The 14,621-nt window shown below is 37.9% G+C and overlaps 1 protein-coding gene across 1 annotated transcript in view; it reads right to left on the reverse strand.

The window, feature by feature from the left end:
- Window positions 1-4,799: 4,799 nt before the first annotated feature.
- The window catches only part of LOC107598241 (zinc finger protein basonuclin-2-like), an 82,391-nt gene continuing 72,569 nt past the window's right edge, over window positions 4,800-14,621 (reverse strand). The window contains exon 5 of the mRNA XM_016289521.1: window positions 4,800-9,095. Coding sequence (XP_016145007.1) covers window positions 8,336-9,095 — 760 coding nt within the window. The 3' untranslated portion in view covers window positions 4,800-8,335. The remainder of the gene's footprint in view (window positions 9,096-14,621) is intronic.

Below are 14,621 nucleotides of genomic sequence, written 5' to 3' on the forward strand. Positions count from 1 at the left end.
CATACACAGCTGATTTTCACTGAATTGTAATGCTGCACAGCAGTCTGACATAGAGACATAATTACTGAGGTGCCATTGAATCACTTGTTAGACAAACCTTGACCTCCTTGCTGACTGTTCACAACACACTCTGTTCTATAGTGAAAGAGTCGGGCTTGGGCTTGATGTATTGGTTGTGCTCAATCGATTCTGCCTCATTGGGAACACAGTAAGTTATGTTGCAGGTTTGCTGGATGCCAGCAGCTCTGTGTCCCTTGTGTGGACCTGTCATCCTTGTGGCAGTGGGTGGAACAGTGGAGAAAAAATCTTTAACAACCCTTGGATAATCAATAGCCTAGGGTCTATTATTCAACCATGTATTGACAGAGTCTGAATGAGAATGCAACGAGTGACAAAGAGCAAATTGGGCTGGACTCAAGGTCAGTGCACTCTCTTCATGTCCATCACGACATTATGCATTATACTCAGTGCTGGAGAGTAACTAGTTACATGTAACGCTGTTACATAATTTAATTACAAAATAAATGTAACCGTAATCTGTTACGGTTACTGAGAAAAAAATGAGTAATTAAATTACAGTTACTTATGAAAATGTTATTGATTACAAAGGGGGTTTACATCTGAATATTTTCTGTAAAAAGATAGGATATGTTAATTAATATGAAAGGGATCGTTCACCCAAAAATGAAAATTACCCCGTGATTTACTCACCCTCAAACCATCTTAGGTGTGTGTGACTTTCTTCTTTCAGACAAATCTTTTGAAGCAAATCACTATGTTTGTATAAGAAAAATATTAATATTTAAAACTTCATAAACCGTAATCTCTGACTTCCACTAACAGTCGTACACATTTTCTTTACAAAACCTAATTTTGTACTTCTAATTGTAACGGTGAGCCGTGTTTTGTTTTGCTCTCTCTTCTGCTCTTCCGCATTCCTCACTTCTCACTGGAGCTTACGCTACGCCTACTAACTAGAAATTATGGTTTATAAAGTTTTAAATATGGATAATTTTTCTTACACAAATGCATTGTTTCACTTTAGAAAGCCTTTATTTTCGCTTTAGAGTCACTGGAGGTGGAGACCCAGATGGAGCCGAGCAGATGGAGAGCCAGGGTGACACCCAGGTCCAGAGGGCCAAGGTGGAGCTTATGGCCCATGCGAGCGGGGCAGAGATGAGGACCCGGAAGACCTCGGCGGAGACGGAGCCGCTGAGGACAACAGTGGAGCCAGAGAGAAGGAAGAGCCAGACGAAGCCAGAGGAATGGAATCCCATAGCGGAGGAAGGTCGATGACTGACCAAGGCAGAGCCGGAGGGATGAGGGAGCCCGGTGGAGCCAGTGGGATGACGGGCCACAGTGAAGACAAGGGAGCAAGGAGCCAAGGCAGAGCCGATGGGTCGGAGGGCCAAGGTGGTGTCCGGGACTCAAAGGCTGGATTTGGAGACAGGGAATCCTCATGCATAGGCGGAGCTGGAGACTGGAATGCCCGAAGCAGATCAGAGCAAATTCTGACTGCCGGTTATGTCACTACCTTACTCCATTTTGCAAACTAAAATTGTAGCCCACATGCTACAGTGGACATCCACAGCAGCACAAGCCTTCAGGGAGCTCAAAACCCACTTTACCAGTGCCTATCCTTGCATCGTCTTTGTTGGTGGCCCTGGTCCACTAGGACATTATGGAGGAAATTACCCGCACTCAACAAACTGATCCCACACCTCCTCAGTGTCCAGCAGGTCGAGTCTATGTACCACAGTCCCTATGCAATTGTGTCATGTTATGGGTACACACCTCACTGAGTTTGGCGAGAATCCAATGGTGAGCACTGGTGAGAATTGCACTGTACAAAACATATTTCGGGAGTGACAGCCAATAGGAAAGTAGACGGCAGAGCTCATGTGATCGTTCTCCTCTCAGCCCGTAGATAAACATATGCAATGGAAAAAAGTAGGCTCTGTTTCTCATTCATTTTTTCCCACACCTCCTCAGTGTCCAGCAGGTCGAGTCTATGTACCACAGTCCCTATGCAATTGTGTCATGTTATGGGTACACACCTCACTGAGTTTGGCGAGAATCCAATGGTGAGCACTGGTGAGAATTGCACTGTACAAAACATATTTCGGGAGTGACAGCCAATAGGAAAGTAGACGGCAGAGCTCATGTGATCGTTCTCCTCTCAGCCCGTAGATAAACATATGCAATGGAAAAAAGTAGGCTCTGTTTCTCATTCATCTTTGTTTGTATGTACGGATTTAATTCATATTTATATTATGTTTAGTCTTTTGCCTCCAAAATGTTTGTATTTAGTGGCAAGAAACCTGATTCGCTCTCAAGGCATCCAGTAGTGAGAACACCCACTAGCAACCTCATCGCCAGCCCCTGGTGACATGCAGTCGCTGCTAGCGTGAACACAGCTTTAATTGTTGGTGATTTTAATATCTATTTTGATAAATAAAAAAGATCCATTGGGATCAGCATTTATAGACATTCTGAATTCCATTGGGGTTAGACAACACGTCAGGACATACTCATTGTCGTAATCATACTTTAGATTTAATACTGTCACATGGAATTGATATTAATGGCATTGAAATTCTGCAGCAGAGTGATGATATCTCAGATCATTATCTAGTCTCGTGTATACTCCATGTAGCTAAAGCTGCAAATTCAACTCCTTGTAACAAATATGGTAGAATCATCACTTATACACTCTTAAAAATAAAGGTGCTTCACGATGCCATAGAAGAACCTTTTTGTCTAAATGGTTCCATAAAGAACCTTTAACATCTGAAGAACCTTTCTGTTTCCCAAAAGGTTCTTTGTGGCAAAATAAGGTTCTTCAGATTATAAAAAGGTAAGAAAGAGATGGTTCTTTAAAGAACCTTTGACTGAATGGTTCTTCTATGGCATCGCTTGAAGAACCTTTTGAAGCACCTTTATTTTTAAGAGTGTACCACAAAAGACTGCTTTGTAAATAATCTTCCAGAATTGTCTCAATTCCTCAGAAAATTCAACTGTTAAAGCGTGAAAATATGACACAGAATCAGTGAATTTGAGTTTAATGTGAGTGTATTATCAGTAAAGTAATCATTAAACACTTGTAATCATTCAACAAAAAAAATGAAAAAATGAATGAGATGAAGGCCATAATACTGATGTTGTCCACACGAGGGAGCCACAGGATATAAAATCCTTTAAGATCTCAGTTTAAAGACTGTGAAAATTGTTCAATAAATTGACTTGTAGTAAAACAAATGCATATAAATTCATTATATTTTCATAAAGTTTAATAAAGCCGAATATAATAAGTATGCAAAAACTGTAATCTCCTAAATACTTACAGACCATTATTTTTTAAATCTTAATTTTAATGGTATTGACTACATATTTTTCAAATTGTCAGACATGATTAAATGTACGTCCAATTGAAGAAATTTTAATATTGTGCATATAATAATACTTCCATAAAGACTCGTTTACTTGAAAAGAGACATGTCCACTGGAAAACGATATCATCTGCACAAGCCATTGAGCTTGGACCGCGATGATCGCCTCGAGTTAAACTGCATTGCGTTGTCCACAGCACTTCGGTGGCAGGACTTTGAAATAACAAACAGGGAAAACAATAAAAGGCATGATTTACATCGCATCCAGCTAGCCAACTCTGTCCAAGCTCCATGATGATCTATATTTATTTATTTATTCTTCATTTGAATGTGTTGTGAAATTATTTTTTGTAAAGATAAAATTCTATTTTACTTTCATCTCGGAAGAGATATCCAATCACATGAGGCTAAAATAGATCAAAACAATACTGATTCGCTAAAATAAAATGTGGGAGGGTCTGGGGCGCAGTGCAGTCTGAAACAAGCCAATTAGAGCTCAGCCTCAAGTCACATGCATTTCAAAAATAGAGTTTAGATTTTTTGACTTTTAATAGGTGCTAACACGACTACCAGTTGAATAGTATGACTAAATAATGCAATTTCGTGATTATTTTGCAATATATGTTTAACTTATTTTAAACTTCCCTGGCTAACTGGGTTCTAAACCATTGTCATAAGCTACACATTCAGTACTACAAGATGCTCCTCAATTATAATGACTCATTCTGATGTTGCACTAAAGCCACCAGATGTACATTATTAATTATTAAATATCCTTGAATTATTAAATATAATTGAATAATTATATTTATTAAATATAATTCAGTTTTCAAAATAATTTCATATAGACAATATAATTTTAGTAATATATTTAACCAAAGTAATTGAAATGACAAGAAATTATTGGTTACACTATTATTTAAATCTAATAATACATTATTAGTAGAAGCTTATAATGCTGACACCAATCAAAACTTAACCTAACCAAACACAATGCTGACAGTACATGAGCTTACGTCGGTCATTCATTTAAAGTTTTCTAGTTAGCTTTTGCTGACTAGTTGTCTCTGTCCGCTGCACAATGGCACATAAATGCATCAAAACAGATGTTGAATGCACATCATGTGCAGTACCACAACATCAAACACACCATCAATTATTGTTGTATTGTGCATAAAATTTTGTTGTTTTAGAAAAAATGCTCAAAACATTTTGTAAATCAAATTTTTACTTAAAATTTTAATATTTAAGTAAATCTATATGATATGATATATCATATTTCAATAATCCTCTATGACATAAATAGGACATTTCGGTGTTGATTTTCATGGTGTTAACGTCAACGTATGCAAAGAAACGAAATAAATGTAATTGTCTGATCCAAAAGAATAAAGTACTTCAACGTGCCAGTGACTCATAAATCTTTAATATAAAATTGTACAAGAATTCTGATTTGTACAAAAATTCCATTTACACGCCCAAAACCATATGCATTTTATGCCAAAAAAAAGAGGTTATGATACAAAATATTCCAAGAAATGTAAAATCATTAAAGGAGGACATCATACTGTCTCATGGGACAAAAAGTAAACAATTTAGACCTAAAGTAGCATTGTTAGGCTATCAATATCACCCTTAGTAAGTCTTTTTTCACACAAAAAAACTGAACTTCAAGTGAACTTCCTCTGATGTGGATGTACTTTTCTTCAGTGGGCAATAAAGGACGATCAAACAAGACAACTACATCAAACATCACATTAGAACAAAAGAAAAGGTTAACAAATATTTCAGGCTTATTATTGTTTGTGTTGAACAACACAGAATACATCATACTTGTACTGAATTATGGACTATGGTTTTTCTTTCCTTTGTATCACTGATCTTCATAAAACTGATCAGAATGTTCCTCTGTGTTTGATTGTACAATGTCTATTTTTTGTTTGACACAAGTCTTCTGCTCTGCAGTTTCAATTCCATTTGATCTTATTTTTGTCCTGCATCACTCCATGCCCTCGAAGGAACGGCGTTAACACAGCAAACTTACAGATCACCTTCACAAGATACTACATTCTGTGATACTACAGTCTGGGATGGTCCTGTCCTCAGAGCTGCAATGAAATATTTAAGGCTGACAGACTCCTTTAGCCAGTGGCTCCATGGCAAAAGCTTAACTCTATGGGGACAATGCAGGACAGGTAATGACTGCCCAACTCTCTCAGATGGAGGGGCGGGGGCTACCGTACAAGAGTAGGAATTTACTCTCCAAAAGAAGATCAGCACATTACAGCAGAATGTCCTGCGAAATTCTGGCTTATTTTCATTTGCTTCTTCCCTCCTTCTGTCATACGCATCTCTTGTTAAACGACTGACACTAAAAACCCATTTTGTAAGACCTAATTTCTCCCTCATATATTATATGGCTATTCAATGTACTGTACCTTTTTATAACTATTAGACCAATTTAATGCTAATAGAGACACAATGTGCATGTAATCAGGGATTCTGATTTGGAAGTCTCAATAGGTTGAAATACAAGGCTTTTCCTTCGTGTCCATGCTGTGTCTCTCTACAAGTCTTTAGTTTGACAGTCTGGGAAATATGGAGGCCATGAGGTTGATAACTTGTGATATCACGTTACCCATCTATATACATCTGTCTAAATATTATTATTATTGTTATTATTATTATTTGGATTTTAATAAAGCACCAGCCTTTGTCAGTCTTAAAAGTGCATTCTGTTTTGAGGTTAACAGGTCCTCATCTTGCTGTCATCTTATTGATTAGTTATTGGTGCATGAGCTAGTTTGGCCATTGTTTTTCCAACAATAAAATGTCTCTGAAGTGGCACTCTTTCACAGGCCTTTCAGAGAGAGTAGGAAAGTAAAACACTGCTGTGACTCTAGAGGGAAACTTGGCTGTTTGTGCTCAATTTTTCCCTGTATGTGGAATAAACAGGCAATTTCAACTCCTTTTCTGTGTTGTGTGCCATCCGGTGAAGTTAGTGTCCCTGTAGGACCCCCACACTGGCAGCAGTTGTGATGGGGGTAAGAGGCAGCGGACAGGGTGCTAGAGAGCAAGAGAAAACAGAGGAAGGAAAGAAAAGAGAAAACCAGAAGAAGAGCTTGGCTCACTCCACGATGCAGTATTGTCAGCAACATTTACTGAATCACTGAATTTAATGAATTGACAATTGAATTACTAGACAGATCAGAGGTGGAAATATCTCCAGGTTCTGTGCAGCAGCACATTTTTAGTGACACACTGCTGCAGATATCTCTTAATCTTCATTCCTTCCATCATACCGCAAGGCCTGCTACTGTCACTGCATAAAGGAGGGAGCAAATTCATCTAGTCTTTGTCCAACATTAATAACCTTTTGAACGGCATGGAGTTTCAGTAATGTAAATTACATTTCATTCATTCATAATTATCTTTCATTTCATTTATTCCAATTCACAGCAACAGACATCAAAGGGCTAATTTGCATTCAGTTCATTATTATAAACAGATAACTAGAAATAAATACTCATATCTACATACCCACTAGCTGGATCAAATTGAATAGTGCTTTCTTCTTTGTCTTGATATTGTGTGGCCAATAGACAATACTTGCCAGGAACAAGATAAAGATGAAAATGTCAGCGCTTTTCAGAGGTTCTGAACTGAAGCATCGGAGGAGATACTGCCTATACTTCTTCTCAATCTGTCGTTTCTGTTCATGGGGTTTTGGAACACTGTCTTTGATTTTGGTCACAGTTTAGAGCCTCTCTTGTGTGGCACTCTGAAATGTCAATGGCATTTTTATACGATAAAACTGATCAAATTTATAGAGACAAAATAAATTACAGGACTCTTACTAACTCTTTTAAAGTAATACTACATGCAGTAGAAAGATTCTCTACCTAACCTCTGGGCTAATTCAGCCTTTAACCATACACTTATACTCTTCAAATGATATGATCAGAGTCAGTAATACTTATTTACTGCATTCAAATGAATATACCTGAAACACTTACTAAATGGGATGAATACTGGGTTTAATCATGTCAAATGAGATTATTCTCATATAAAGATCTGGCACATTTCTGTTAAAGGTACAGTAACTATCGCTTGGCACTGTATCCTTAAAAATGTCACTTTCACGTTGGACAACTATCATTGTAAAGTGTTATCCTTGTAATAATATTACAAGTCCCACTAGTGTTGTTGCAAAGTGCAAAATTTTTTTTTTTTTCTCCTTTTCATTTTTTTTTCATTTTTGTACTAAAGCTATAAACATGAGAAAATAAAAGAAAAAAAGGTACTTTGTCAGAGCTAAAAGCATGCCAGCTCCATCTGTATATCTAACAGGTAGATAAAACAAGTCACAAGTCACAAGTTTTTACTTTTTCTTTTCTAAGGTAAAACATTTTTAAAGCCAATATAAATGAATCAAGCTAGCTAGGCATATGCTACTTTGTCTTGCTTAAATTTTAAAATGAAAGTATTAGACTAAAAGAAAAAGAAAAACAAGTGAACAAAAAAGAGAAAATATCAACCATCAATACAACGGTTTCACACCAAAGCCCCTCACAACATTATTATTTACATGTTTAAGCCAGTCATGCTCTTGTATGGAATTCTTTAAAAGCTATCATTACACAAATACAAGTTTTTTTTGTGTTTTTTTTTCTCATTATCGTTTCTGCAGGCAAGAGTCACAAATTAAAGACTGACGAGAAGTTTGTGTCAGGGATGGACAGATCTATGGTGTTCAGTCTTTTGCTTCCAAAAAAAACGGAAATGTCAAAAGGGCACAATTCTGCTCTAGCTTTTCATACTCGAAAAGGTGTTTGGAGAGAAACAATGCTGTTTTTATAGCATTATGGGATTGTTGCCGGGGAACGGAGAGGGGGTTGTTGCGTGGAGCATATGGAACTTGAGGCAATGTGGTGGTGGGGTCTGGACTAGTCAATCATTGTGGTATAGGGGGCATTTTTGTGTAGGTTTGGGTTCTGGCTATGTCTGTTTCTGCTTCTCACAGAAGAAAACATCATGTTACAGCCAGGAATTTTGCATTTGTGCATTTCACCCAGGTGGACAGTCTTGTAGTGCACCCGAAGGGTCCCTTTGTTACTGTACAGTTTGTGGCAGATGGTGCAAAGGATGCCTCCTGTGCCATTACCTCCACTGGATGCCAAGACGGACGGTAAGAACGAAGGGTCACAGCGCAGAAAACCCTCCTCTGTGGCTCCTTCTCTTCCTTCCTTCCTGGCGTCCTCACGATCTTTTCCCTCCATGGCCAGTGTCTTAGCCACAGTACTAGGCATGCAGTCCTCATTGTCACTAGCACCCTCCACGTCATCCAGCTGGATGCCCTCATCGCTGCCCTCATCAGACTCCTGTGAGGATTGCATGCTGCCGCTTGACTGCACACTAGAGGTGGTGCTCAGGTCCAGCACCATGTAGTCCTCACTGGGGCCATGGCAGTAGCCGTTGCTGTGTGAATATTCTCTAGCGACTGGGGATCTCATTCCCTCGTGTCCTCTGCCTCGCGGTGGTCCAGCATTCCCTACCCCCTCCAGTCCCAGATGGTGGTTAGCATAGATCGTTGACAGGAACTCAGCACGCAGCTCTTTAGGCAAAGTTGTAAGCTGGGGGTCCAGGACAATTTCATCCAGCTCTTTGGTCAGTAGTTTGCGGTGCAGGTTGATGTTGGAGCTATGTCTGCAGGGAAGAGAAGATAGGGTTCCTGTAGCAATTTATTTGAACTGAAAACTTATAAAGATCTGCAAACATACATAAACACACACACACACAAAAAAAATCCCACTTCCTATATTTTCATGCTTTTGAGTGACTGCATGAATGCATGTTATAGCTCACTACTGTCTGACGCAGCAGAGAGTTCAATAACTCTAACACAGCTTAAACAGTATCCTGCTAAAGTGTTTACTCCTGTCAGCATGTCTGCAGGCATGCACAAATGCAATTGACTCTGACTCAATTAAATACTCCACCACATTGAATGGGAGTTTATCAATTGATTTGAGCCGTGGTAATGCAATAATCGAGGGAAACTCAATAGCATATTAACTCAGACTTGGACAGCATTAGCACACTGACTCACTCCTGAAGATAGCTTAATCGAGACCCATAAGCATATTGTTCATTTGGGCTTCACTTTAATAAAGATGGGCTTTCTCTCACCCCAGTCCAGGATCACATAACACATAGCAAGAGGAAGTGACTTTACCTCAATTCATCTAAAGCTTGACTTATTTTCTTGCAACTGCTCTGCCTCTAGACAACTGCCTCAAATAACTCCCTCAAATATGAGACCATGCAATAAGTCAGTCCTCATGATGTTCAGTTAACAATGGCATAAATATCGATGTAGAATTGGCTAAAAAATGGAGTAACAAAACCAAAATAAAACAACCAAGATATCCGTGTGGCTGAGCCTCTATGAGTGCCATACAAACATTGCCTACCACATTTCCAGTCTAAAATTAAATGTAATGTAGACAAGAAAACAAAAGAAAAAGACCTCAGGGATCCCAGGCCATGCAAAAGGGCTAAAAGTAACTTAAATAATCACCTAAATGTGACTGAGAAACAGATTGTACAATGTATTGTAGAGCTTACCAGCAGTGCCATGGTTGATGCAGTCAAAAAGGGTCCCTTTTCTTTAATTATTTAGTTCCCTATCCGACATTCTCCTGCAAGAAGTAAAAATAAATTCAATAGAGGGACCCTTTCTGGTGATAAAGGTATAGAGGAATGGACCACCAAAGCATCATCAACATTCAAGAGAGCAGCATGTGGTGGTCAACTGATAAGCATGGAAGAATATGCATGTGTTCATATAGCTGACTGTTATCGTATTTTGCTTATTCATACAATATCAGACCAGTTCAATGTTTTAAGAAAGTTCTGACAGGAAACAATGAACTATTATCAATGATATCTTTAAAATTTCTAAGGGGGTAGCTAGTTGTATTTGGGGTAACCTTTAGCAATTATTAGAACTTGTTCATTGTGACTGTCATTTTTTATGCAGTTGATGATGCTTAAGTCGGCGGCTCCTTTTGCAGCATGTGACCATCCCTGGAAATTGCACCCTCACACTGCTCATAAGCTCTAGGCTGGCATAACTAATTGGCATCTAAACACACTTACATGCTACATGATGTTATTACAATATGATATTATTGTTGTCTTAACTATAAGATACATTTATGCTACGCTAAGTCCCAGTGAAGTGGTTTGATGAGTGTTGACATGTTTCCTATTAAAAGGATTTGTGAGTGCTACATAGAAAAAAAAATAGCCAATAGTGTCTAGTTTACATCACAGCCTGGCAAAGATGCACTTGACAGAAGACACTTAATTTATTTCTGGAGGACTTCTTGCCACCACTTTTACCTACAACTCAATTCGAGCCGAGACCCGAGAACAGTGTTGATATGTCTCAGTGGTATGCTTTAAATTATTTGTATCTGTAAACTACTGTATGTTGTATCTATAGGCAACCTTTTGATTTTACATCAAAATAATAGTATAGCGAGCACACAGCACTGTTACAGTTGCATTGCCTTTGCTTGCTTTTTAAAATGAATAAACTTCAGCCATTTCCTTCCTTCGCAAACAACTTACAGCTGGAAAACTAAATAAGGTATGCACATCTGAGCAGCCAAAAACACACAGACAACTCATGATTCACTAATTGCTAACTGCTATTAGTCTGAAATAATTGTTACTTATAATGGACTTCTTGTTCAAGAAAGCATTCAGTTGGACACATTTTTGGGGTCCCTGTCTTCAGAAGAGAGAGACTGTACATTTTTAATCTTTATATTTTCTAAGCATTTAAAAAAAATTAAAATAATTTTACAATGTTTAGAAATACACTAGCTTATATGTTATCTCAAAGCTAATATGTAAGATATTAAAGGTCTTCATTAGGTCTTTAAAGGGTCTTAAAAAAGGTAAAATTAATATTAATAGCAAACGCAGAGAGATACAAAAGCTTTAATGGAACCAAGCAAACAATCCATTTAAGTTAGTTTATTTTGACAAAAATGTAAAAAATCCAAAGGCCAAGCCCTAATACTGAATGGCGGAGAGTCTACCCTTTCATTTATCAGGTTAAGCCTTTCTGCCTCATTTCCTTCTCCCCTGCAACCCCATTTCAGGCCACAGCTAAGTTCTGCCCCTCAGTCGCCTGCTCCATCCCCCAACACCCCCTCCGCTCGCTCTGCATCCCTCCCTTTCGACCTCTAATGTGGCAGCCAAACTAATTTGCCCAAAGCTTGAGGCAGCTTCTCCTGAGAATCCTTTTTTTTTTACTCTGCAGAGGAGGCGAGAGGTATGGCTCTTAATGTGTCTTGTCCCGAGAATGTTAATCATCTTTAGGATTTGATGGCCCTTTCGGTTCCTGCCAAGTGTGCACATTTGCGAAATGAGTTGTAATACTCAATTGCAAAGGGAAAGAGAGCCGCCCGCATTAACTGATGAGGTGCTTTGTTTTGTCTTTATCTTTTCCTCTAATGTGTTGTGGGTAGCTGAAGATCAGATCTTTCTCTATGTCAAGGCCATCAATAGCTGAGAATATTCAACAAACACAAATGACAAAGTTTAGTCGTAGTCTTGAGTGCTGAATTCTCTACGCCTGACATCATATGTCTGAACACCACAGGAAGAGAGGAGAGGAATGGAAAGATATAATTAACCTTCACTCTCCCTAACCACAGTTGGCTTGTGTGGGACCGTAGACTGAATATTAGCACACCATGGGAATCTGGAGCCAGGCAGACACTCAGGGTCATTTGCAACAGTGAGGGTAACATGAAAATAAAAATCCCCATATCACATCCCTGATATTTCATTACACTTTTTTTTATTATTATAATAATTGCATCCTCTAGCCAATGTTTATTCATTTTAAAGAGGAAATGGATGCTTTTTTGAGATACCTGAACAGGATGCAATTTATCAAATCAACTTCTTATTCTGGGATGTCAAGAGCTCATTTAAAAGTCGGTGTGGCGAAGTCTGTTAACACTGAATTTAGATGCCACATCAGCATTAGTTGTTTGGATTTTAAAACCATCTATGTTCAGACTGACATTCTATCTATCTATCTATCTATCTATCTATCTATCTATCTATCTATCATCAGTTTGTGATGGATCCATTTCAAATTTGAATTTTTGGTAGACAAACAAATTGTTTGATGTGTAAAATTGTAAAAGGTGTAATGAGTTATTTCATCCCAACTTGATTATTGTAACTCTCTTTTTACTTGTCTTAGTAATTCATCCCTGAAATGTTTACAAGTCGTTCAAAATGTTGCTGCTAAGCTTTTAACTAAGTCATCAAAGAGATCTCATGTAACCCCAATTTTAATTTCTTTACATTGGCTCCCTGTCAAATTTAGAATTAATTTTAAAATTCTTGTGATGGTGTTTAGAACATTGCATGGTCAAGCCCCTGTGTATATAAAAGAGATGTTGCAACACTATAACTCCAGCAGGAATCTGACATCCTCAAATCAGATCATGCTAGTTGTTCCACGTTCAAGATTATTAAATTATCATAAAACTTTAAATTATTGAATTAATTTTAATGAGAAAATTTTGGTAATGTAAAACGATGATACTGATGAGTATATATTTACATAGGAATGCGTATGGTTTACATATTAGAGAGTTTACAGTGACAGAATTTTGTTTGAAAATATACATGAAATGATAATAACTGTGTATTATTAAATTCATTTTCATAACACAGAAGAGATGTTCTTCTTAACCCTACAGCATAATCTCTGATCTTAAAACGCACCGATATATCAGCAGGGGCATTGATCTGAATATCAATGAAAATATTTCTATCAAATACCATATTTAAATATTCTAATATCATATGAAATACATTAAAACTCACAGTTGTTTTAAATGCTTTTTCCTACATGTATACTACTTACAGTACATAAACTCTGGTTACACTTCCTTTTACACTGTCCTTGTTACACGTTACTACATATACTTACAAAAGTAATAAAAAATATGCATAATTACATGCAACTAACTCTAAACCAACCCCTCATCCTAACCCTGACCATATAGTAAGTACATGTAGTTAATTCAGTACTTAAATGTATAATTAAACTGTAACAAGGACACTGTAAATTAAAGTGTTACCTAAACCCTTTATGAATTTCCGTTCTTTGAGTTGGTCTGATTGATATCCCATATACTCAATCTGCAGGCTGCTCTGCTTTGGGCACTCTGTTTCTCTAGCCTTCTAGAGGAACATCCCCTAACCTTTGTTCTCCACTACTGCCGGCAGGGATGCCTCACATTAAAAAACGAATCATTCTTCCCTCCACAGGCGGAAAGAAGTTACTGCAGCACTTCAGTACGAAAGCACAACAGTGGCTCACAAACATCTCACTACTCAGTTCTCTACTGTACTCACCAATGACGTTCACACTGTAACACTAATACACAAACAGGGCTGGGAACAGGTGCCACTCCTCACAGGAACTCAACAAAAGCAGGGAAGATATCAGGGGTGGCTACACCTTAGCTTTTCAGTTGTAATTTCAAGGAAAGTGGAATAAATGTGTGCGCACACACACACGCACACATCCACACACACAAATGTAAATGAACATGCCTTCTATCATTTGTTATCTAAATAAAATGGTCACTTGTGACCAGGGAGGGTGAGACGAGACAGGCTCTTATCTCTCTTTCCTCTGGAGTGAATGAGATGGATGAGGTTTCTTTCTTTCACTCAAGTACTATAGAGATATAGTACTTAACTATGCCTAGAAGGCTCTCTCTGACATGGACTGCTCTGACACTGCTTTTGTCTCACTCCACATCAGTGAATTTTGACTTGAGATGGATTAATGTTTGAATGTGCATGTCTATCAAGCCTTTTTATATTTCTGTATTTTGCCACGTGATTCCTACTATTCATGGACTTCCTTGAGGTGGAGTAATTTTTAAATACTGCCTGCATTGATCTACAGTATGTAAGTGTGTAAGAGGGCCACTAAATGAAACTAATTAGTGTAACTTTCAGCTAAATTATATTACTACTAACTGTAAGTAACTTTGCGGCAACAAGTCAGCTAACTCTCACTGGAGTATCAGTAGACTGTCATGGTTAGGGTTGGTAGAATATTTTGACATGTACTTGCAAAGTTACTTATAATCAGTAGAATGTCCATCAAAATAA

The sequence above is a fragment of the Sinocyclocheilus grahami genome, unplaced genomic scaffold (assembly GCF_001515645.1).
Source record: "Sinocyclocheilus grahami isolate Dianchi unplaced genomic scaffold, SAMN03320097.WGS_v1.1 scaffold249.1, whole genome shotgun sequence".
NCBI lineage: Eukaryota > Metazoa > Chordata > Actinopteri > Cypriniformes > Cyprinidae > Sinocyclocheilus > Sinocyclocheilus grahami.